Source organism: Antedon mediterranea, chromosome 5, assembly GCF_964355755.1.
Source record: "Antedon mediterranea chromosome 5, ecAntMedi1.1, whole genome shotgun sequence".
In the NCBI taxonomy this organism is placed as follows: Eukaryota; Metazoa; Echinodermata; class Crinoidea; order Comatulida; family Antedonidae; genus Antedon; species Antedon mediterranea.
The window spans coordinates 6,027,273-6,052,400 of NC_092674.1; the positions used below are offsets into that span (position 1 = coordinate 6,027,273).

The 25,128-nt window shown below is 32.4% G+C and overlaps 2 protein-coding genes across 2 annotated transcripts; one reads left to right on the forward strand and one right to left on the reverse strand.

Annotated features, from left to right (window-relative positions):
• Positions 1-28: 28 nt before the first annotated feature.
• Positions 29-4,490, forward strand: LOC140048642 (signal peptidase complex subunit 3-like). The gene is made up of 4 exons (XM_072093406.1): positions 29-208; positions 1,543-1,687; positions 1,895-2,010; positions 2,817-4,490. The coding sequence occupies exons 1-4, from the start codon at positions 66-68 to the stop codon at positions 2,938-2,940; spliced, it is 528 nt and encodes a 175-aa protein (XP_071949507.1). The 5' UTR covers positions 29-65; the 3' UTR covers positions 2,941-4,490.
• Positions 4,491-4,857: 367 nt separating this feature from the next.
• LOC140048680 (ubiquitin carboxyl-terminal hydrolase 12-like) lies at positions 4,858-24,999 on the reverse strand. The gene is made up of 10 exons (XM_072093448.1): positions 24,850-24,999; positions 20,485-20,565; positions 19,481-19,694; positions 17,465-17,545; positions 15,287-15,524; positions 14,724-14,807; positions 13,281-13,413; positions 12,780-12,844; positions 10,181-10,259; positions 4,858-9,120 (listed from the first exon to the last, which is right to left on the reverse strand). The coding sequence occupies exons 1-10, from the start codon at positions 24,850-24,852 to the stop codon at positions 9,016-9,018; spliced, it is 1,083 nt and encodes a 360-aa protein (XP_071949549.1). The 5' UTR covers positions 24,853-24,999; the 3' UTR covers positions 4,858-9,015.
• Between the last annotated feature and the right edge of the window lie 129 nt (positions 25,000-25,128).

Below are 25,128 nucleotides of genomic sequence, written 5' to 3' on the forward strand. Positions count from 1 at the left end.
ACAAATTATTGGTGGCGCACTCCAACATCACAATTTTATTTTGTTTTGTGTACCGGCTGGACAAAATGAACACTGTTTTATCCCGTTTAAATACGGTATTTGCCTTCACACTAAGTGTGATGGCTGCTCTTACTTTTGGTTGTTTTTTAACTACAGCATTTAATGACAATTTATCTTCTGTTCAAATAGAAACATTTAAACATTCTGTGTAAGTACACGTGTACATGCTAGGCCAGGCTAGCTAGGCTAACTAGAGACAAAGTCATGACATTAGCTTGTTTTTGTTGTGCCGGAGGTGGCATGCAGTCGGTGTGAATGTCGAGTCGAGGTCTGAGTATCAATGGGTGGCCTAGCAAAGTTTTGTATATTTGTGCAAATTGCACCCGTATGGTTATTTTTTTCTTTTATTTATGAGGTATATATAGACCTAACCTAATAAATGCCGGCGCTAGTTCCGTTTCGCACCTGTTTTTATTTCGACTTCCTTTTGACTCCAAATTGTTGTGAATACCACACCTTAAAATTGGGCCTCATAAGTACTTTTATGAAGAAGAATCACATAAAAAGTAACAAATAAATCCTTTAAATTGATGATTTTACAGACATGTTTCTCGCATACCGTTCGCGAATCTAGCATACTCGAAGTTTCTATGGAGCACCAGAAGAGCAACAACAATAGATGGTTAAAAACTCAGTGGAATTCGTCTTCTTTTAATGCATTTATTATTGAAATACACGTTTAATTTTAATATATTTTGTCAATAAAAATGCTGTAACATTTTACTGCTAATAATTTGCTGTTTTCAAATAGCAACCAACCCTAAGAGCCTAAGAGTAAGACTAAGACTAAGAGGAATATTATTTAGATCAGGTATACCCCTACAGTACATGTAATATGATGATGAATTTGTCGATTTTCATTCCTAAAAGTTCCTGCAAAAACCATGTACAGTATGAACAGTAATATTTTTGTTGCATTGACATTGACAAAATATGATAAATGCATTAAATATACACAATTTACTGAGTTTTTAGCCCTTTATTATGATTGCTCTTTTGGCACTCCATATAAACAACAACATTGAACATGGAGTATGCGAAATTCACGAACCGATGTGTGAGAAACACGTCTGTAAATTCATCAATTTAAAGGATTTTTTTTAACTTTTTGTGTGATCTTCTTCGTAAAATATTTTTGAGGCCTAATTCTAGGGTGTGGTACTCACGATAAAGTCCAATTTTGAGTCGAAATAAATTACAGGTGCGAAACGGAACTAGCGCCTAAATGCCTACATATTTTGTTTTAACTAAAAAGAGTTTGAGCTATCAATCATTAAATACTAAATAAGATAAAGATACATAAAGGTTTTTTATATATTTTATTTATCATAAATATTTTATAAACATTATTGAATTTGTATTGTATATATAGGCCTAGGTAGGCCTTAATAAAATTTATTTTATTAAATAATGTCTATTTAGACTACTTTATAGGTCTATATTTATGAATTAAAATAGTTTGTATGGATTTTTTATCAACAGAAAAAGTGGTTATACTCCATACAATGAAAGAAGTGAACGTGGAAATTTTGTTTTTGATCTACATGCAGATTTGAACCCAATATTCAATTGGAACGTAAAACAACTGTTTTTGTATTTGACTGCAGAGTATAAAACTGAACAGAATGTAAGTTTTTGTTCCAATTAATTTCTTTCTTCCTACTATATTTGTATATTTAAAATTCTTACTTAAACTTACAGAAAAGATGAATAACATTGACATTACTAATATAAATGCTATTTTAAGTTTGTTTTTTATTGAGCATTGTGAAAACAATGTTATTGAAATGTAATAAAATATATACTAATGTTTAACAATGTGTTATTTTTGTAGGCTTTAAATCAAGTTGTATTATGGGACAAAATAATTCTGCGAGGCAATGCCGCATTGCTGGACTACAGGGGTATAAAAATGAAATATCCCTTTTTTGATGATGGTAATGGTTTAAAGTAAGTACAGTCAAATGTAATTCTTAAGCTCTGTCTACACTCTAAAACTATGTGAAAAAAGTGATTTGTCCATAATGGACATGATGATGTCATATTTGGGCATATCACTGCCATATTTGGGCACATCACACTTTTTTTGTCAAACTAGTTTGATAGTGTAGACAGAGCTTTGTAGACCTACAGTATGCAGTACTATTAGGGCACAATGTAATCTCAGAGGAGATGATCTTGTATGCAATTTGGCAGTGAAGCCACGAGATAGGATTATTACCTCCGCCAGAATGTGTGATTGTGTGGGTTTGTTCTATATTTGCGAGTTATCAGAATTAATGCCCAATTTTCAAAAGATTTTAAAGGATGATTTCACAGCTGTATTTTATTCATTTTCATATGCCTGAGTGCCCTTCTAGTTTTTATATGTGATTTTATATTGTTTTTTTTTTATATAAAAGACTGCTACTATGATGCTGAAGGTTTTAAGATTACAGAGATTAGGAAAGGAAATGTATTTATTATGTCTTTATCTGTTACTATTTAAGAAAGGAAAATGTTTTATACTGCTGAAACTATTGTACAGACCTATAGAAGACAATTATAATCGATCAATATATATCAAATATAGTCTTCAGTTTCAGTTTTATTTCACACAACATAATACATTTGTACTAATAATAAAACAGTTGATTGTCTTAATGTCAGACAGAGGTCAAATGTTAGACCTTTCATTTAATACACCTTCAACCTTGTCAATCATTTTTAAATATCTCGGTCATTGTGTAATTAACTAAGATTATCTTTTTTTTCAGGGGTCATGACAACGTAACGCTTACGCTCTCTTGGAATGTTATCCCGAACGCTGGAATGTTACCACGAATATTTGGAGATGGATCTACCTCATTTTCGCTACCCGTACAATATTCAAACCGTTAGATAAGACAGAAGGTGTTTATTTTGCAATTATTCTTCGGCTTATTTTTTCTGTTTTTGTAGTAATTATAGCTTTTTCTTTCTTTTTTTGTTGTGGCGAGGGGGAACTGAAATATGTGGCAAATGCTTAGCAAGAATGTGTTATTTGGTTCAAATCCTATTTCAAAAAACATTACACCATTTTGTTACTTTCTACAATGTATAAAAATCACTATAGTGCAACCTCTATTTTGGAACAGACCATCATGTACAGAACACCCTATGTGAAATGAACAAAGGACAATACAGACAATACCCCTTAAACTGGGTTGTATTGTAAATGTTCATAAAGCTTGGTTCCCACTAGAACGTAACCCAAGGACTTAAACGCAACGCAAGTGTTTTAACCAATGACAAGCGAAGTTATAGACAGTTTGCAATCACAAGCGAATAAGCCATCGCTTGTGATTGGTCAATTCACTTGCATTGCGTTACGTCCTTGTGTTGCGTCGCTAGTGGGAACCACGCTTAAGATGAAACCTCAACTTAACAACTTAAAGATGTATTGTCCCCCAAATAAAACATTAAAAAATAATGATGAATAAAATCAGACTTTTGATAGGTCATTTTGCAGTTTTAATAAAGTTATTCACTTCTGTTTAAAAAAAAACCAAATTGAATAACATTAACATTTTTAGGGGACAATATATGTTTAACATTTCTAGAAAAATGTTATGAAATTCACACATTCTGGTGAAATACTCAATTTTAGGTGCTGATATCGTTGTAATTTATTATTAAAAATTATTATTTTGTAAATTCATGGACATATAATATGCAAATACTATAATAATAATAGTGAGCGAGTGGCTGAGCGGTTAAGACAGTGGAACCGTAATTACCTAGCCATAACATTGGCAGGGGTTCGAGGCTCACTCACTCCATGGTTCTGGTGGTAGAACGAGTCTTCTCGGATAAGGACTATAAACCGTAGGTCCAGTGTACACATCTAGCTCGTGTGCACTTTAAAAGAACCTAGTACATCTTTCGAGACGAGTAGTGGGTGACCCCGGTGTATTAGTACATCACAGCCACTGATCACCAACTGGGCCCTCTGGGAGACCAGTCATTGACTGAAGAGGTTACCCAGCTTAAATATATATTTCAATCAATATATATTTCAATACAATTATTGCATCAAAATTTATTTTTTCTGTATATCTACCAGAAGTAAATAGTGCCCCCACGTATTACTATGGATACCTTAATGTATTTTGATGGAAGTAATGTCTAAAACATTCCTTCTACATCATAACTGTTTAAAGCTCTGTCTACAATATCAAACTGTATGTGACCAAAAGAATGTGATGTGCCCATATATGGACATGATGTCATATCACTACCATATTTGGGCACATCACACTTTTTGATGGTGTAGACAGAGCTTTATTTTATATTGATACCTGTTTTGAATAGAATAAATGTTAAGGAAGTTTAAACAAGTGATTTGTAGCCACTTATTTACTATACAAATTAAATAAAGATATTGTCCATATTTTGCCTTTTCTTTGACCGTCACATAAATGTACAAACAACAAAAAGTGCGTAAATAGATCAAGGAATCACATCCCCACTTTCCCACATGCACACAATAAATTGACATGACTTGTTCCTAGGTACAGTAAACTCAAATCAAAAGCTCTTTTTTCATATGCATCCAACAGTGAGCAACTCCGCAATTACAGGATGGATAAACTATTTAATAAGTTACAATCAGGCATTAGGCTTGAACCCTGACCTTGGGATTGGAAGGAAGGCACTTTAACCACCAAGCTATACCTGTCCACTACTATTATATATTGTTATGCAGCCAAAATTAAGCTAGAAATAAACATACGAATGAAACACAATTTTAAACTCTATATAGTACATATATTTGTACATATTTTTATTGAAAAGTCATGTAACCAACTCTGTCAGTGCTTTACTAGATTACCAGATTGGTTCACAGAAATAAAATACATTCAAAATCAACTATAGTATGTACACAATACATAGCTCGTTTGAATCAAGAATGTCAGTCAGTGGGGAGGGTGAAGCTCAGACAATATGAAGTTTTCAATTTGCGACTACCTAACCAGGTCAGGCCAATTGATATATGTCATCGGTTGGACCTAAAAACCATCACAACTGTACCGACATCCCCTGCATGCGAACAGTGAATAAACATTGACGTTATTTGGTCATTAGTCGTCGCAAAATGAATGCTTCCTAATATTAATGTAAACGAGTATAATAATATACTCGAATACAATCCCACGCCCAAACGAGTATACACTATACTCAAATATAACTCCACACCCAAATTTATATTTGACATAAGTATCCAGCAGTAGTCCTAAGCTCTGTCCACACTATAAAAAAAAAGTGTGATGTGCCTAAATATGGTAGTGATATGACATCATGCCCATATATGGGCACATCACATTTTTTTGTCGCATAAATTTTGATAGTCTATACAGAGCTTTACAAGTATAATTGAAAGTTAAAACTAAAAACATAACTTTATAGTATCATTACTCAATCGCATTGAATCAATCTTTATGGAATTCTACCTGCAAGTCAAATGAAAATTCAGGTTCACTAATAAGTTTGATATACAAAACAAACTCCAAAATCACAATAGCTTGTCTCACTTTTTTTCCGATATTGTTTTAAATACTTAAAATAGTTCCCTCCATTAAATGTACCCTTAACATGTTAAAATCATTGAGGGAATTTCCTATGTTTCTTTTTGTTGTGACTTCACTCTTAATTAAACTGTCCACTTTCCTATCCATAATAAGTATTATAATTCAAAATCTAATGATTCTATTTCATTTTGTCAACTTGGTTTGTGAAATTGTAAGTGAATCTGTCTGTTCAACAAAAACAAACATGTTAACATATATTTCTACTTGATGTATGCATTAATTTCCTACTAAAGTTGTAAACAAATATTACTAAATATTTCAATTTATTAGTTAAATAAATATGAGTACCTTTCACCTTGTTATGATAATATGAGTTTCTAAACTAGAGAATAACTTCTCAAGGAGATATTAGTAAAGCATCCAAAATAATTGGACTACATGAATCCAAGGATTTTATAACATATAATATAAATTATATATGATATTATTAATAGATTCTGTTCTAATTAGATCATTAGAGCCTCTATTAAAGGAACACCTGCATAACCAAATTAAAGTGTCTTATATGAAATTGTCCCCTTAATAGAGGTACATACATAACCCAATCAAAGTGTCATACATGAAATTGTCCCCTTAATAGAGGTGCCCAAAAGGAAGGTTTATACCATATCTGACAGCAAAATTAATTACAAAATTAACATCAGCCCATTAACCGTATTTTAACATTGGCCTATATCGTTTCTTGTAGTTTTATTGTCTTAATTATGCAAAGCAAAATGAATTTCCATTTTAAGTTCACCAATGAATCTTGACATCTAACTTTGTGACATAGTTAAGTATTAGGATACATTTAGTAATAATTCAAACTAGAACACTAGACTGATAAACAACACATTTTAAATAAATTATCAAAAAAAGTAAAATAAATCATCTTCATAATCTCATTGTACAAAATTGTTGAAATTTCAATTAATTAAAAATCATATCAACTAAAAATCAATCAATTGAAAATCAATCGAAAATCAATCAATTGAAATAAATCAATTGAAAATTAATCAATCAAAAATCATATCATTTAAAAATCAATCAATCAAAAATCATATCAATTATAAATCAATCAATGGAAAATCAATTGAAAATTAATTAATTGAAAGAAGAAATAACCAATCAGGTGTTTTATGTGCAAAAAAAAATGTTTTTGAAAAATTGAAGTTTGAATGACACACAATGACATACTTTCGTTCACCAAGTGACACATTTGTTTAATGATGCATGTCATATTGCAATCATTGGGGACTTCATTTGCTCTTCTAGTTGTGATTAATAATCAATTACATTAATTAGAAAAGTACACAAGGTGCATAATAATTATGTGTATTTGCAGAAATTCTAGAGCTTAATGCAAGGATGTAAGCACAACAAGAGAGTTGACCAATGACAAGCGACAGTTTGAATAATCCATTGCTTGTAATTGGTTGGAACCAAGCTTAATAAAGCTGGACTGGCAACACCAATTTTTTACTGTAGCTGCTTACTGTACCTTGACTTAAGGGTCTTTCACACCTGTTCCAGCACGGTTTACGACGGCGGGAAATCAAATTTCACGTTGACATTGGATTTGCCGCCGCCGGACCCATGCCGGAACAGGTGTGAAAGACCCTTTATTAAGCAGTGCTTTTTAAGTCAATTCTTTTTATCTGAAGGAATGGACATTACCATATAAGAAAATATGTAAAAATAAATGCTTAGGATATTTGAAAACTGACTTAAGATGAATTTTAATAAAATCTGACCCCTGTTCACAGACAACTAAGGTCAAATATGAATTGTGTGCACATCAAATCATGATCAAATGTACTATCACAGGAGCTACCTATTATAAAGATAGTACAGTGTTAAATACCATCGACAAGATCACCAATATCGATGGTCTAAAATAATATACATCAAATCAAATGCAACGTTGTTATTGCTAAAACATTATTATGTCTTGCTGACAATGATAAAATAAATTTAAATAATATATTCTATCAACATCAATTGAATAAATAAATAGTATCCCCTCACCAAATATCTATTTTAAAATGTAAGCGAAATCTACAATATCTCATTAAAGATATACATTGTGACAAAATGGAAACAAATAATTATGTTCTCAAAAAAATTTACAAAATTAGAGAATTAAAATATAAATCATCTTAAAACTGAACATGGCGACTCAATTTACCATGTTTTGACCTTTGACACTATTTTGATCACTGATAAAATATTTTCATTGTGGTGTTGTTTGATCATGTGGTATGCAGCGTAATATAGCAAATGGTATTTTCATATTTAAGTTCTGTAGTAGTAGAGTAATACATCACAAATCATGTTACACAGGGGTTTACCAAACATGTAGAATGTGGATGTCCTATTAGGGAAACTGCTCATGTCATACAAGTAATTTTCCCCCATCCCCAGCGGTGGATTTAGAGGGGAAGGGGCATCAGACGCACTTGAAAAAATTAGACATACACAAACCAGTGACCGTATTCACCAATCAAACTTAAGTGACATATTTCCCTTAAATATTAGGTTTCCACTTCAACTCAATAAATATTTAAGTATTTCCCTTAAATTGTATTCACTTAGATAAGGGTAAATGTTTCCCTTAGCCTAAGTGTGAATGGTAAATACAGCCACTGGCCCCAGGCTACTGTTCATGCCTTCAGCATATGCGCCTCCCCTCCTACACAATGCTGGATCTGCCCCTGTACCAATGTTGCTCTGCAACTATTACTACAAGTGACCTGTGCAGAACATTTTGTACTGCAATTAAAAATGTTGAATAAAATAATACCAAAGTAAGTAAACCCAAATTTTGATACCGTAACTGTCGTCAGTTGCGAATTCTTGCCATGGCCAAACAAAAAATATTCAGCGTTTCTCGTTTTCGTCTGTAGTTATTTCCTCTCCTATGCCACTGACAACGTTCATCTATCAAAGGCCAATGTACACAGACAAGCGGTAATGGTAAGTGGAAAACCGCGTACCTTGACCCACACAGTATCCGTATGTATACCGAGGGGGAAACCACCCGTCCGCTCTGCGTTGTGTGTAAATGGTCATAAGGAATAACATAGATTCTATAATTTTTATTACCGTTACCGCTCGTCTGTGTATATTGGACTTAACTCATTAACCTTAACCTTTATCTGCCATTCATTTCACGGTCTTCATATCTTCTTAATTTTCATTTTCCTCTTTCCTATTCTTCTTCCATCTTTTATTCATGTCATCCCTTACTTATTCCCTTCTTTTCTCCTTCTCCTCTTTGCATATAAGTCCAACAATCTTAATTCATTACACAAGGCATCTGATTTCATCTTTGTTTCGGAGTGTCTATATATTGCATAGTGTTGGGCTATAAGTCACGCGTTTGGTAAAATAAAATGTAGCCAGCGTCTGAATTCTTTTGTACGTCCGTCGTTAAACCGAAGAACTCCTCTATACTTGATACGTCAATTTTCTGTCAAAAGCAATAACAAAAATTATTTATATATTTTCTGTTGAATACAAGCTATGACCCTAAATTTCAATCAAAAATCCAGGAACTAACCACTGTGGTACATCTTAAAGCTCTGTCTACACTATCAAACTAGTTTGGTAGCGATATGACATCATCATGTCCATATAAGGGGAAGTCAGATTTTTTGTCACATAAAATTTGATAGTGTAGACAGAGCTTTTAGTTTTTTGGTGAAAAAGTGCAATTTTGTATATGGATATGCTACGGGTCAATATTGAAATTAAAATATTGTAAATATTTTTACATCATCTGTTTCGCCCACGAACACTTTTCAAATAAATTGAATTTTAATGACAGTGTACAGTACAATCAAAACATAAGGAAATGTTACAATTACTTTCAAGGAAGTGTTTTTATGTGTTTGTAAATTTAACAATTACAATCAATAATGTATTAAATTTTGTACATAAATTACTGAAAGATATATAGCTACATGACATTTCAAATGAAAAAAAAAATATTGAATATATATTCACTGCTGACATACCATGAAAATTATTAGTTACATATTTTACTGATTGAGATTGATAGCCTACTATTAAGTGTTTCTTGAATGTATAAATAATATATTTAAAATTGTAAAACAAAATATCCATATTCTAGGAGCTTAAACTATGTTACACAATGTTATGATATAATAAACATCAAATATGTATATAACTACAAAAATGTTCTGAAAAAATCAATGAAATAATTTAATTTATTTATGGAAATTTTACAATTTTGCAATATAAAAACATGGGAACTGATTGGAATGCATGAAAGCATTTGTAAGTATGCTGAGAATGTTGTATTTGGTATACTGTAATGTCTGTATTAGTGCCAAATAATCAATGTTTATAAGTGTAATGGTACAAATAATGGCAAGAGGTGAATGATGAAAGGTTATATTTCAATGTTCAATAGTGTGTACTATTGCACGCCATGTGACTAACAATCGTCCAATCAAATGACAGGAATTTCTTTAGGCGTTATATAATACAATCTATATTATACTTACTTCTACAATGTCATCATCAAAGAGTAACCAGAATCCATGACTTTTAACAATTGTTATATAATGTCCTCTATTAGGTCCACTGCAAGATAACAAATAAGATTTAATAGTAACATTGTTTGAAAAGAAATACTGAAGCCCTACCTACACTATCAAACTTTATGTGACAACAAAATGTGATGTACCCATATATGGACATGATGATGTACCAATATGGACATGATGATGTCATATCACTACCATATTTAAGCATGTCACTACCATATTTGGGAACATTACACCTTTTTTTGTCATACTAGTTTGCTAAGCTAACGTATAGTTACTACTAGTTAATTAAGCATGGTTCCCCCTGAAGATGCAACGCATAGTTGACCAATCCACAATCGACAGTTCGGGTGATCCATCATGTCTAACACTTGTCATTGGTTAACTTGCTTGCATTGCGCTTACGTCATTGCGTCGTGTCCTAGATGCGTCGCGTCCTAGTGGAAACTAAGCTTTAAAAATACAGTAAAACCTCTCCATTGGTACACTCCTATTATCGGGAAACTTTAACCTGAAAAGAACCAGGGGCAATATATGTTTTAACGCTAATGGCCAACCCCTATTTTAAGGTTCCTACATTTACACAGAAACTTAAACGCAGAAGAAGCTAAAAAAGCAATGGAAATCCAATAGAGAAAGTACATTTATTAACAGTTAACAGTTTTATTTATTTATTTCCTTTATTGCATCAAGTAAGCAGTGATGAAGTTGACATAAATATAATAGTAAATATGTAAACACATAGTATAACACAGTCCAAACAAGTAATACTAAAATATATCATAGTCCACAAATCAGTCTTTCAATGGCCATCATAGTAAAGTACATCCAGTAACACAAACCAATAGAGGTTCACAATTTGCTTATCATAACTCAGTTACTGATCATTCACCAATCATTGAAAACTCCGTGGAAAGTAATGAAGTTTTTGGTGCGTTGTTTCCGGACTTTGGGGAGGGTGAACAATCTAACGCGTCGGAGCTGATGGTTGTGTGTGGGAGGTTTAGGTAAGAGAGAGTGTAATATATGATCTTCTTTTTTCATTTATCAAAGAATTTTCTTGACAACTTCTCGCGGCGTTCAGATAGAGTGATGATGTTAAGGTATCTGCGGGTATCAGCATACGAGGTACCATCGGGGCATATTATGTTACACGCTCTTCTTTGGACATGTTCGATTTGGTCAGATTGTGCTTTGGATAAACTCGGGGACCAAACAGCACAGGCATATTCGAGAACTGGTCGTATCACTGCTTGATAGTATCGGAGCAGTTCCAGTCTATCTAGGCAAGACCTCTTGAGTTGCTTAAGAAAAAACAACCTTGGTACAACGCGCTTGGTTAAACAGCATTGTTGTAATATGCCTGTATTATATATGTATATTGAATTAATATATTTATGAATTTAATATATTAAATGTTAGAAGCCTCTATGAATAAATATTATGCATATATCTACATAGTTTATGTGTGTACAGTTAATATATTAATAGTTAGAAGCCTCTAATCTAAAGCTCTGTCTACACTATCAAACTTGTTAACAAAAAATGGTAGTGATATGGCCAAATATGGTAGTGATATGGCCAAATATTCAACTTTACTTTATTCACATCATCATACATAAATAGTACAATACAATAAAATGTATGTGTGTGTGAAAAGGAGCTACAATATGGTAGTGATATGGCCAAATATGGTAGTGATATGGCCAAATATGGTAGTGATATGGCCAAATATGGTAGTGATATGGCCAAATATGGTAGTGATATGGCCAAATATGGTAGTGATATGGCCAAATATGGTAGTGATATGACACGGGCACATCACATTTTGTTGTCACATAGTTTGATAGTGTAGACAGGGATTTAGAAGCCTCTTATTTAATAAATATATCTTATGATAGCAAATGATTAACTTAATATCAGAACAATGAATAATCAATAAGTTGAATGTGAACATAATGACAATGTACAAGTGTTTAAGTGGACTTATTCAAGCAAATCCACTTATGTTGCTACTTTGTTAAATTACCATATATCATCATAAGAAACACCTAATGAGATCCATGAATACTGTGTGTTGATTATGAGAACATCCAACTTAAACCAATTGTGTAGGTAATTTATGCTATAAAGTTGAAGTTCTATCAGTGCATTAGTTATTAACTCCCACATGTTCCTATTTACAATCATTTTTTTTTTCATTTTTTTTTAAAAACCATATTTGGTTCCATCCAGCTAATGCTGATCATTAAGGACCCTCAGAGGTTCACAAGACAAACATATACACAAGATGCTCTACATAAACAAAGTCTTATTACAAGTCTTTGGGAGTGGAGTTGTAATTTGGTCCTTAGAAAAAAATTCTGACATGTGACGTCATAATGACGTCATATCACTACCATATTTGGGCATATCACACTTTTTTGTCCAACTACACTAGTTTGATAGTGTAGACAGAGCTTTAGCTCTTACTTATAATGTATTTGATTGCTTTGTTCAATTTTTATTGAAATGAAATAAATGAAATGAATACAAAAAATGAATAAACGAAAAATACCTTCCACAGTGGATGACAACAGATACTAAATCATACAGCTTATGAGGGCAGTCTGCATCGTCTGACTACAAAATAAAAACAAAAATAATCAGTACAAAATTAAGCATGGATGAATAAATGAATGAATACAAAAATAGAATGGATGAATGCAAAATGATTTAATTGAATAAAGTATAACCTATCCTTTGGGACAATCTTATTCTAATAATGGAACATTTTCCTATAAAACTAAGAAGGAGCAATTACAGCCAACACCTTGGTTCATGAGAAACTCTATTAAGGGGACACTTTGATGGGTCCTGAAATTGTCCTTTAATAGAGGCTTAATACATTAAGATATAAATGCATGAAAGAAAAATGCTCAAATTAAATTAAAATGAAAGAATCATAATCAACCACCAAATAAATAATGTAGAGTGAATTTTTAAAAAGACAATGACTGATTAAAACACTAGATAATAATAACACAACAAAACTAATTATCATAATGGTGTTACTTACTGTGTTCATCAGCCTAAGTTCGAGTGGAAACACGACTCTGTATGAGAGTTTCGTAAACCTATGCAACTGTTCCATATATTTAAACCTCTTCAAATGCAACGCTAAAATCTGGGGTAATTTCTTTATTTGCATTCTAGTGAAAATATAAATCGTATAAATGTCCAATAAATTGATAAGCATCAATATATAAATTATGAAGACTAGTAATGAGTTTTTTGTCATCCAAAAACATGAAAAATTAAAATAAATAAAATTAGATTTTGATAGGCCATTTTTTAGTTTTAATCAAGTATATGTTGAATTGAAAAATGTTGAATTGAATTACTTCTGTAGAAAAGCAGAATAAACAATGTTTTCACTTATAAAATGGTTGAATTCGACCAAAATCAAATTATAAACAATTTTGAGGAAGATATTAAATAAACACAAAAAAATGTCATCAATTAATGAAGAAGCTAGACCATGTTTTTAGTCGCGTGCAAACCCGACTCTATAGCTCACTATGTCTGTCTATCGGTCGGTAAACATTAACTCAAATTTGAGCACGCGAATGCAGCCATGTATATGGCCTTGTTATTAAATATTTATATTCCAGGATTTCCTTATGTTGTTGAGATGACAAATATCAAAGTGTAACGTTAATCCAGAAGGTAATTGCAAAACCAAGACATGATCTATTCTCATCAACTGCAAATTACACAGACTGATTCTATTTACGTCGGCGATAAATGGAATAACACACTTTGTAGTCACGGTAATTATTGTCGAGTAAATATTAACATTTGCAGTTTACAAACGCAGTCTCAGCAATGATTGTTGATAGATAGTTGATTAACAAAATTGAAACGCATCAGTATCTAGTTAACGATCACAAGACAGAGAGCGATTATCGATAGGCTCAAGATTAAGTGATATATCTATACTCATCAACTTATTTACACACACATGACAAAAACAGTACTAACAGAATCATTATTATATGTGAAAAGGTCAGAATTGTTGGCAATAATTGCCTCGTCCTTCAGATAGGCTGTTAAGCTGTTGGTTCTGTGTACATTAATATAGACATACATTGTACACTATTTGAAAAAAGCAGAGATTCATATAATAGGCTCTGCACCGTTGCGGTTAACCCAACCTCTGACCTTAACTCCAGTAATATACAAATTTACAAACATATACATGTACAGTCAACTCTCCCAATACCGGAATCTCTTGACAACTAGAAACTCTCCTAAACCAGACTTCAAAAAGGTCCCAAATTCATCTTTACCATTAAAACATATTCCAAATACCAGACGTTCCAGAAAACCAGACATATTTTAGGCCAGTACAAAGGTTTCCGGTATTGGGAGAGTTGACTATATTAGTACTACCTACTAGTTCTGTAGGCCTACTACTAGGTAGCCTTATATGAGATTAGGCTCAAGTTTTGTAGGTTACCTTTTTTGTGCTTCCTGCTTGCTACAACATGTCTCACAATAATATTTGTATTCACAACATAAAGTTTCTGTATTACTAAAAACCCTGTAAAAACAAACATAAATAGTTGTACCCATTAAATATTACACTGCTAGTCCTTGTCTTGTCCCAAATTCTCAGGAAGGCACCTTTCTACTTATCTAAAAATAGCACTTAGCCAAAACTTTGTCCTATCTTTTCAACAAAAATTTGTGCATTTTAAGCCAATTTTAATTCCCATTAAGCCTTGTCTACGCGATCAAACTTTATTATTTGACAAAAAAAAATGTGATGTGCCCATATATGGACATGGTGATGTCATATCACTACCATATTTAAGCATATCACCTACCATATTTGGGCACATCACACTTTTTTGTTAAACTAGTTTAATAGTGTAGACAGAGATATTTTATTTAGACTGTTTGGCTAATACCACCAAATTTCTAACAAGATGGTGCCTTTCCATTGAATCAAAATGGCTAGATATACGTGGCTAGTATTATATTCCAAAGCTTCTCAATTTACTCAAAATCTGAACTTGCCTTAAACAATGTGTTATCGACGTGTTCTGCTCGACATCAACGGATAAGTCAAGAAAATCCTCATCCTTGCTGCTCACGCCCTCGCAGGTTAGACATCTCGTCTCATTCGTTAACGTTCCCTGAAATATTTCGTGGATCCACGTTGGGTCCGTCTTTGACGGGTGGTGGTTGATCAACATGCCGTTGGTTTGCGGACCGTTGGCTTTGTTTTTTCCTCCTTGTTTTTCTTGCTTCTCAGCTAAAAGGTTAAAGGGCAAGATATTATGAAAGGTTAAAGGGCAAAGATATTATGAAAGGTTAAAGGGCAAAAATATTATGAAAGGTTAAAGGGCAAAGATATAATAAAAGGTTAAAGGGCAAAGATATAATAAAAGGTTAAAGGGCAAAAATATTATGAAAGGTTGTAGGGCAAAGATATTATGAAAGGTTAAAGGGCAAAGATATTATGAAAGGTGAAAGGGCAAAGATATTATGAAAGGTGAAAGGGCAAAGATATTATGAAAGGTTAAAAAGCAAAGATATTATGAAAGGTTAAAGGGCAAAGATATTATCTATATAAATGTTATTTTAATATCTTAATGATTATTACATTGAATACAAAATGTTCTGTTCATTCCCTCATTAGTACTTTGCAATAACAAATTAGGTAATGACACACAACCTTAATATCAAGTTTCATACTACAGTACACAATACTATTGTACATAGGCCTACAGTAGTATTGTACAGTATATCAAGTTACAAACTACAGTGTACTACTACTACACATAGTAATAATATTGTATGTAAATTATTTTGAAGTTAAAAAGTGGTGTAACGACTATAAGCTCTCACTGGCTAAACCCAGGGCGGCCCCAGAGTTTATGGGACCCAAGAGGTTATGGGGCCCCAGAGGTTATGGGGCCCCTGAGGTTATGGGGCCCCTGAGGTTATTGGGCCGCTGAGGTTATGGGGCCGCTGAGGTTATGGAGCCCTGAGGTTATGGGGCCCCTGAGGTTATGGGGCCCCTGAGGTTATGGGGCACCAGAGGTTATGGGGCACCAGAGGTTATGGAGCCCCAGAGGTTATGGGGCCCCTGAGCAGTGCACAGAGATAAAAAACAGGCATTAAAATATGCCAAAAAAGTCTAAAAAAAGCCAGAGGCCTCCTCTTCAAAAACAACAACCTGCCTCAATGCACCCCTTTTGTATTCAAGACACATTACAATTCAAAAAGCACTATAAAATAACTACTGTACACTATAATTTATGCGTTATCTCGACCTTCATCAACAAGGCCTGGGTTCGGTCCACATTTGCACTAGGTCAATGCAATTTAAATCACAAATTTCTCTCAAGCTGTGAACATAATTAACTAACTAAAATAATCAAATATTTTTACATTGATAATATTGCAATAGCTTCAACATTAACGGAATGTTTGGTAGCTAAGAATGAATTCCCTCGTTAACTCGCTCTAATGACATCACTAAATTACAATTAGGAAGATAGTATAACAAGATTTCACCGTCTATTGAAATCGAATACCGTACCTAAAGTCAAATTGAGGCATTTACAGTAAATATTTAGTTTTCACTTTCACATGTGAAATACAATGCACGGTAAGCCTATTGTTATGCGACCTGTGTTATGAATGTTAATGAATACAATAACAAAACCCACTGCTAGCGATTTGCAAACAAAACACTTCAGTTAATGTAATAATAATTAAATAACTTTAATAACAGTTAACATTCAAGAATTCAAGAGAATTCCAGAAGATGTTTATGTCAGTAAACTGGTGTAGAAATGGAATTATATAAATTACATTTAGTACCACTGTATTGAGTTTTTTTAGTTTTTTTTATTTAAAAAAATCCTCCTGATAGGTCCAAATTTTGCTTGCAATTTACCATATATGATTCAAGTATAATCCCATGCTTAAGTATACAGTAATCCCACCCCTAATTTAGGCTAAATATGGACATATGTCTACTGAAACTAGGGACTAATAGTTGTACCTCTACCTGTCTATCGCGGCATAATACATTTGAACATATTGGCATGGAAGTAAATTGGAATCCTCAATAATAAGCTATACATAACTTGAAATATTAGCTATACATACAGTACCTAGTAATAATATATACCTTGTAATAAGCTATACAGGGAGCTATACATACCTTGTAATAATACATACCTTGTAATAAGTCAGCTATCGTGTTTAACAGGTAGATTAAAAATTCATGTGCATCTTGCTGCATATAATTATCAAATAGTTCTGAAAATAATTTTTAAAAATCATATCAAACAAAAGTCACTGTATTATAGCACTATATAAGGAGGTAGTAACATCTGAATGAAAGGTATTTATAACAACTTGGGGCACTGGATTTATTATATAGTCATCATCATTCATCTTTTATTTCGGAAAAAAAAAATTCTCCATAGCTCAATAACAAATTAGTGTACATTATTATAAATATAACAAAAATATATATATATAGGTATATACAAAAAAACCTACGCCACATATGAAGCAGAAAGTTCCAAGTTCGAATCTTGGTTGGGGAGGCTTTTTCTCACAGATTTCCTCATTTTATTCATTCAAATTAATTAATTACATTCAGTATATCACTGCGTGATTTAGAATTTATTCTGTGCCTGTTTATTTATATGTTATCAATTACATTTTTATTACTTGGCAAAATGCTTATAAAGCCTTTGCCAAGTAACTGTAAATTTCTTGCTTTGTGTGTCTGTTTGTTCAGGCGATAACAATCACAATTTTCAATTTGTTATCCTGAATTTCTTTTTGTTTTTATAATATAATAACAAATAATAACACAAATAATAAACAAATAACTATAATATCAACAGACAATATTTTGATGGCATCACTAAAGCTTATTAAAATCTGTTATCTTTTGTCTTCAATTATTATTATTAACATTTTTTTTTTGGTCGAAATATTTACTGTAGTATTTACTTTCTGAATTTGGCATTTAATTGATTTTTCATATCACCACCTTTTATTTTTTATTTCTTTTATATTTTTCCAAGTATGACATCCATTTGATTCAGTGAGGTTGTACATTTTCTTTCATCCTACTTGTGAAAACAAATTACCAAGTAGAAAGCAAGACTTATTCTATTGTTCAAATGGTTTATCTATTCGTTAAAACCAATTATGACCATATGGACGCAACACATCCAATAATCAATAGTAATGAAATATTGACTCGATCAGTATCAAACGAATGAATGAATAGAATTAACGCACAATTTAACAGGTACTGTAGCCAATATTTAATTGTTTGCGATACACAAGGATGTAATTGTGCCGAGTGGAGGCAAGGCCAAGGCTACAAGAAATGCTGAGATGAGCAAAAGTTTATATTTTCGAGGGCTTATGCTCTGTCTACACTATCAAACTAGTGTGATGTGCCTAAATATGGTAGTGATATGCACAAATATGGTAGTAAAATGATCATCGTGTCCATATATGGGTACATCACACTTTTTTCGTTACATATAAGTGTAATAGTGTAGACAAAGCTTTAAAATATGGACTTTGACTGATTATCTTTTAATTGCTTACTGTATGTAAAAAAAGTATTTATGCAATATGTAATATAATTAACAATCTTCAGGTTTGAATACATAAGCTCTGTCTACGCTATAAAACTAGTGTGATGTGCCCAAATATGGAAGTTTTATGCAAAAATATGGTAGTGATATGACAACATCATCATTAATAGTCTAGACAAGGCTTAACACACAGACATTACAAACAAAAAGTGGTATTGGAAAATACTGTATTGACATTTGCCTTTATGAGATGAATACATAAATATTCATTACACCTTTGTCAGTCAATGGTACATTCCATGAAACCTGCCCCCAAGTAGGAGCATCCAAACACAACATTCATCATTTCTTTTCTCAAGATAGAAAAACATAGGCCAATGTCCGTTTATCCAGGTAAGCTAGGCACCAAATAGACACCAATGTACTTAACACTTAGGGTACTTGAAATACCACCAATAGGTCTTTCATGATACTAAGTATTTAGGGAAGCATGGACTTCCTCCATGGGAAGGAAAAGTAAACTCAGGTGTGAACAAAATTTCGAACGGATAAAAACCACATTCACTCCCGAATCCCACATTCCCAATGAGACAATTTGAAAATGTTGTCTCGTAATCATTCTTACCGTTTTCTTTCCTTAATTTGGCAACAAATTTCTTTGGAGCGATTACCCCGACTTTCTTCTTACTGGTTGTTATACTGTTGTAAAGGTCAGACAAACAAGAAAGTAGTGTTTCCTTCTTTTTAGGCTGTGCTTTGTAACCAAGAACACGTTCTCTAAACGGCTTACAGAAGTACAATGCTTGTAACACAGAGTTACAGTAGCAGGTATTTCCAAACTGTTGACAAATAAAACATTTACAAGTTAGATATTTAGTTAATTAAATTCCTTTTCTTTCATTTTCAACCCAATTGTACAAACTGGAAGTCCAGTGTACACATTTGGCTTGTATCCAGAACCAGAACTGTACATTTTTCGTAAGAGTAGGTGGTTACTCCAATGTACTAATCCATTCTGCCCCTCCGTCGTTGTGGACAGACGAACGGGCGCCGTTTGGTGGCAGCACTCAACATGAAGGGACCCTTAGGGGAGAGGAAAGTTGTAGTATGTGTCGTCCACACCTGTGCACAATTCAGCACAGTAGGCTGCAAGTCACAGGTTATTCCCCCATTTACACGTCTCATGGTTTCCAACAAATTAATTGCATTGTTAGTTATAATACTAATAATAAACGATGGGAGCTGGAATGGACCAGAATACTGATGTGACCTCGCTACTCTTACTAAAAGATGTACTGGGGACTGTACACTGGATTTCCATATTTAAGTCCGTATTCGAGAAGAATGTTTCCGTCAGACCTTACTATGGCCAAGGAGTGTTTGAACCAGTGCCATATAATGGTGGCTGTGGTTTGCGGTACCACTGAAGGAACCGATAAGCCAATTGAGTCGACTTACTGTGTGGGATTTATCTGCATATCTGTACGGAAATTACGACCGCATTCCAATTGAATGGGCTGCTTTCAACAAGACACAATATAAAATATTATATCAGCATCATTAATAAAATCATTATTGGTTGTTATTATATTAATTAGATTTCTATGAAATATTTAATTTAATACTTACATTGACTAGACCGAAATAATGCTCATTGGGCGGAAATTGATCAGAGCCAATTTCCTTTTCCAAGGCCGATGCATTGGCGCCCTACAAAATTAAAATACGACATCTCAATTTAATATTTAAAATGCATTAATATTAACGTTAATTAGCATTTTACCATTCATAATTATCAAGAATATAATATTTGTATTAGTACAAGTACGGTAATGAAAAACCACTAATAATACCAATATTAATGTATTCATGTGACGTATTAGAATAAATAGCAATAATAATAAAATAATAATAATATAGCATTGTTCTGTTGTATTATTACTATTATTGAATTACATCAATATAATGTTGCATGAATGCACAAATCATTAGAATAAATAGGCCTACATTTAGGCAAATACTGGTTGGTCGTTCTCCTAAATTATGTCACAGTATAACCCTACAGTATACCCTTCCGGACCCAACAAAGTGTCCCCTTAATAGGAATGCTTAGGGTTTGGTTGTAGCATTTACACCTATATTTCTTCTTGTTTCACAGAAAAGTATCCTAATAAGGAGAGATTCTACTGTATATAGTATGTACAAAAATATGAAAAATAAAATAAGTTGTTTTAAATAAAAACTGTGATGGAATTAATCTGATGCTTATATACAAAATGTTCTACATTGTAATATACTGTAAGTCAAAAGAGTTGGAAGGCCATAGCAATAATCACATTATAAAACAATTATGAAACATGATAAATGGAACAAAACTTGTTACAGCTAAATAAAGATAAATGAAGACGACAAGATGTGAATTTGCATAGAATATTTCATAAGAGCAAGACGGTTTTAATGATATTTTATCCCCTGAAGTGAAACATTGATCATTTCTCATTTGATGGAACATGTGTGCAAAGCTGTGAATTAGAGAAAAAAATCAATATTCCTCCACTCGCAAACAAATTAAAAGGATTTAAGATGACATGGTTATCTGTACAAGGTTTATGTAACAGTATAACAGTTCTTTAAAAAAAATAAATTCAAGTACAAAAATATCCAAAGTGAAATTTGTCCTTAACACTATCTTATTTCCTCTTATTCATAATATAAAAAAATGAGATGCCGTTACTAGTAAATAAAATATTTATATGCTAAATTTATAAAACATTTACGCAATCAAAATCCAATATGGAATAGGTGCTGCTGTATCTGTAATGGTACAAATGCTATACAATTATTCTGCGGCCAAAACCAGAGCGCCCTACTATTTTTATTTAGCCTTCGACAGTTGATTCAAGATGGAAGTGATGGATTAATTTAACTAAACTGAGTAGGTGTGTTATACACTAATACAGTAAAAAAAAGTCATTCAATGTCCACACTATCATAAGTAGTTTGATAAAAAAATAGTAATGTGCCCAAATATAGTAGTGATATGACATAATCATGTCCATATATGGGCACATGATCACATTTTTTTTGCCATATAAAGTTTGACACATTCTCCACATTGAACATTGTTTGACTCTGTACATTAATTGCACAAAAAATATACTGTAAATATGAAATGTGACTTTGCAAATATACTATTGAATTCTACTAATAATAGACTTGTATCTATAAATACCTGTTACCTTTGTAACCTGTTAAATCTGACTGTACAGAGGTGCCAATGCTTAATATGATTATTACAATAGACATACAATACTGATTTTGACAATAAATATTGTTTATGTGTAAATGCAAAAGGTAATACAACTTGAATCAAGCGTGAAATCTCACTAGACGAAAGGTGAGAATTGGGTGTACATCAGATTCTATTCATGTCCAAATTTTGTTTTATTTATAGTGCCGTACATCCAACTTACGGTAAATTGCCAATTACAGGATGAGATTTTAAGGGGATGATAACTAAATTCCTTTTAAGAGCACTTGCAGGTCGACGATGTAGTGGGAAATGTTATGGTAGTACTACAGTAAAGTCAGGATTTAAACCGTTAACCACCAACTTCTAAAGAATGCCTATAAACATTAGAAATGCTTCTGAAATAATGCTTAAACAGAACTACTACAGTATGTACAAAATAATATAATTACTAATGTGGGTGGTTTGTTGAGTTTGTTTCTCTCAAGAAATTAAAGACAGACAGTGCTGCCGCCAGATTTTTAGGGCAATTTTATCACGGCTGCGCATGTATGCACTACAGGTAGTGCCGTTCCACTAAACCACAAGTCTTTTTAAAAGGGTTTGCATATAGGACAAACTTAGTTATTCTGACCGTTTTAACATGTTGAATTTTCTTACAAGTTATTAAAATCAACTCATGCATCCTACAGAATTTTTTTCCATCAAACAGAACATTACATTATATACAGTTTTATCATACTACATCTACAAATATACAGAGTAGACCTGAATCAGATGCTGTTGCAACATGTATCTTTTATAATAACTGTCAAATACATATTCTGTATGACATTATTGCATAGGCTGCAAAATATCATTTGGAATAGAACATCCGCTTCAATTTCCTTAATCAATTTTGAGTAGATGAGGAGAAGTGGGTTTAAGTTGATACTAAACAGTCATGATAATGTAGAGGATCCTCAAAGGGTTCACAACGCTATGGAATAGTCATTGTTGTAAGCCTTTGTACAGTATGTCATCCAGGTTTCTTTTAAATGTTTTACCCTTTACAAAAAGTGTTCCTCTCGATAAACAGGATAATTTGTTGTACAGTAAAACATGATATTTATAATAAGAATTTCCCAATGGATAATAAAGCTATTTTGAATTTAATTGATAGTCATTATAATAAAGTGATTTTTAAATTCAAAAGCTCTGTCTACACTATCAAACTAGTTTGACAGTGTGATGTACTCATGAGTCATATATGGTGGTGATATGCCCAAATATAGTAGTGATATCATATCATCATGTCCATATATGGGCACATCACATTTTGTTGTCACATAAACTTTGAGAGTGTAGACAGAGCTTTACAAAATAGGCTATAAACATTGATGAATAACTAAGTTTGAAATAATGATTTAGCATTTTATTTGTCAAGAAATTGAAATTGTGAATAAATTAAGGCTTACAAAATGTACAGTACATTATCAAAATGTATTGGTAAAAAATACCTACAATAATGGGTGTTGTATTTTTAAATGCTGAATCATCAATGAGTAGTATACCATAAAGCTATGGGATTCATAGGAAGTGTCTCTGACAAGGTTAAGGATACGGCTTAAACAGTGTACAGTATTATCAAATACTGTAGCGATCGGGACATTCCTTATGTTTATATTCAACTAGAGGATTGGCCTAGTAAATTAGCTTTTTACTGGCCCAAATAAATTAAATTTTACTGGCCAACAAAAAACATTCCCTGTTTTAAAGATTTTTGAGCGTCAAAATTAGATTTCTCATATTTTCTGTTACAATAAAATTGACAGGCCAAAGTGGTCCAGTTACTGTACTCATCAGAGATATTAAATATCTCTATGCTGTACTGTAGTGTAAGTAAGAGTATACAGGTTGTGGCCTACACATATGGCATTGGCTCAGTAGACTTGTACAGTACTTAAATAAAACGCTAAAAATAAAACTATTTAAAACTATGTGCAAACCTTATTACATTAGGATTTCTTTTTCTCTCAATATTTTAGCTAATTTTTCGTGGTGTGTTTTGCAGGTATTTATTGTTTTAAAAATATTTAATTAATTTATTTTTTACGAAACGTTTTTAACCAGCCATCAATTTACATCTTCTATTTGTATACAATACTTTGCTGCTTGCATATATGATATAGTAATAGTACACCTATATATTTGAAAATCAAAAATTGAAATTATATTATAATATTTAACTTGTTGGTGGTATGAATATAAATCTACAGTAACATGGCACAATGTTATGGATAGCTATCGCTTAACATTGAAACATAATCTCTAAGCATTGCACCTTATCCTACATTGTGTAAATAAAAATATAATAATTATTATAGTTATCAACCATTTAATATGGCCTAGCCTAGGCCTAGTATAATTATAAGGAACATCATTTTTTTAATAATTATAGTCCTAAAATAACTAAAAATAGGCCTACTCATCCAGACAAATTTTAAAAAAAAAATTTATTTTTACAATGTACATGAAATAAGCCATGCTATTCATTTTATTCTAATGATATGACAGCTAAACACGCAGACCCAGTCTAGCCCGAATGGTGCAGTGCAACAACACTGTCAGTTGTCAGAGACTAGAGAGTTACTGGCCAGAGAGAGTTTGTCAGTGTGGTACCCGCTAAGCGAAGGCGCTGATTACCAATGTTGACTTCCCAATGTTTTTACAGGTATCTGATCGCCTTAAAAATGTTAACTTACCATTTTTATAGACTAGTGTTCATTGAAAAAATCAGTGCAGGTGCTTGGCAACAACTCATATGTTCTATTGGTGACTAACTTTCAGTAATTACATATTTTCAGGTCTTCCTATACTCTGGAAACTGTCTGAAAAACAAGTTCGTACTTGGATATTTGTTGGTTGGGATTGTTGGGAGTAATGTGAACTTTGACCTCTCATTTCTATAGTCTATATATTTTATAACGATATAATGTCTTGGTTTTGCATAAATATTGTGTGTTAAAGTAACCATTAAATAA

Excerpts from the sequence above, each read along its gene's own strand:
- LOC140048642 (XM_072093406.1), top strand. The coding sequence starts at position 66 with ATGAACACTGTTTTATCCCGTTTAAATACGGTATTTGCCTTCACACTA. Across the intron at positions 209-1,542 it reads GAAACATTTAAACATTCTGT|AAAAAGTGGTTATACTCCAT; the intron begins GTAAGTACACGT and ends TTTTATCAACAG. Across the intron at positions 1,688-1,894 it reads AGTATAAAACTGAACAGAAT|GCTTTAAATCAAGTTGTATT; the intron begins GTAAGTTTTTGT and ends TTATTTTTGTAG.
- LOC140048680 (XM_072093448.1), bottom strand. Across the intron at positions 14,808-15,286 it reads TCGATAACACATTGTTTAAG|GGTTTTTAGTAATACAGAAA; the intron begins GCAAGTTCAGAT and ends TTGTTTTTACAG. Across the intron at positions 13,414-14,723 it reads AAGCAGGAAGCACAAAAAAG|AATGCAAATAAAGAAATTAC; the intron begins GTAACCTACAAA and ends TATTTTCACTAG.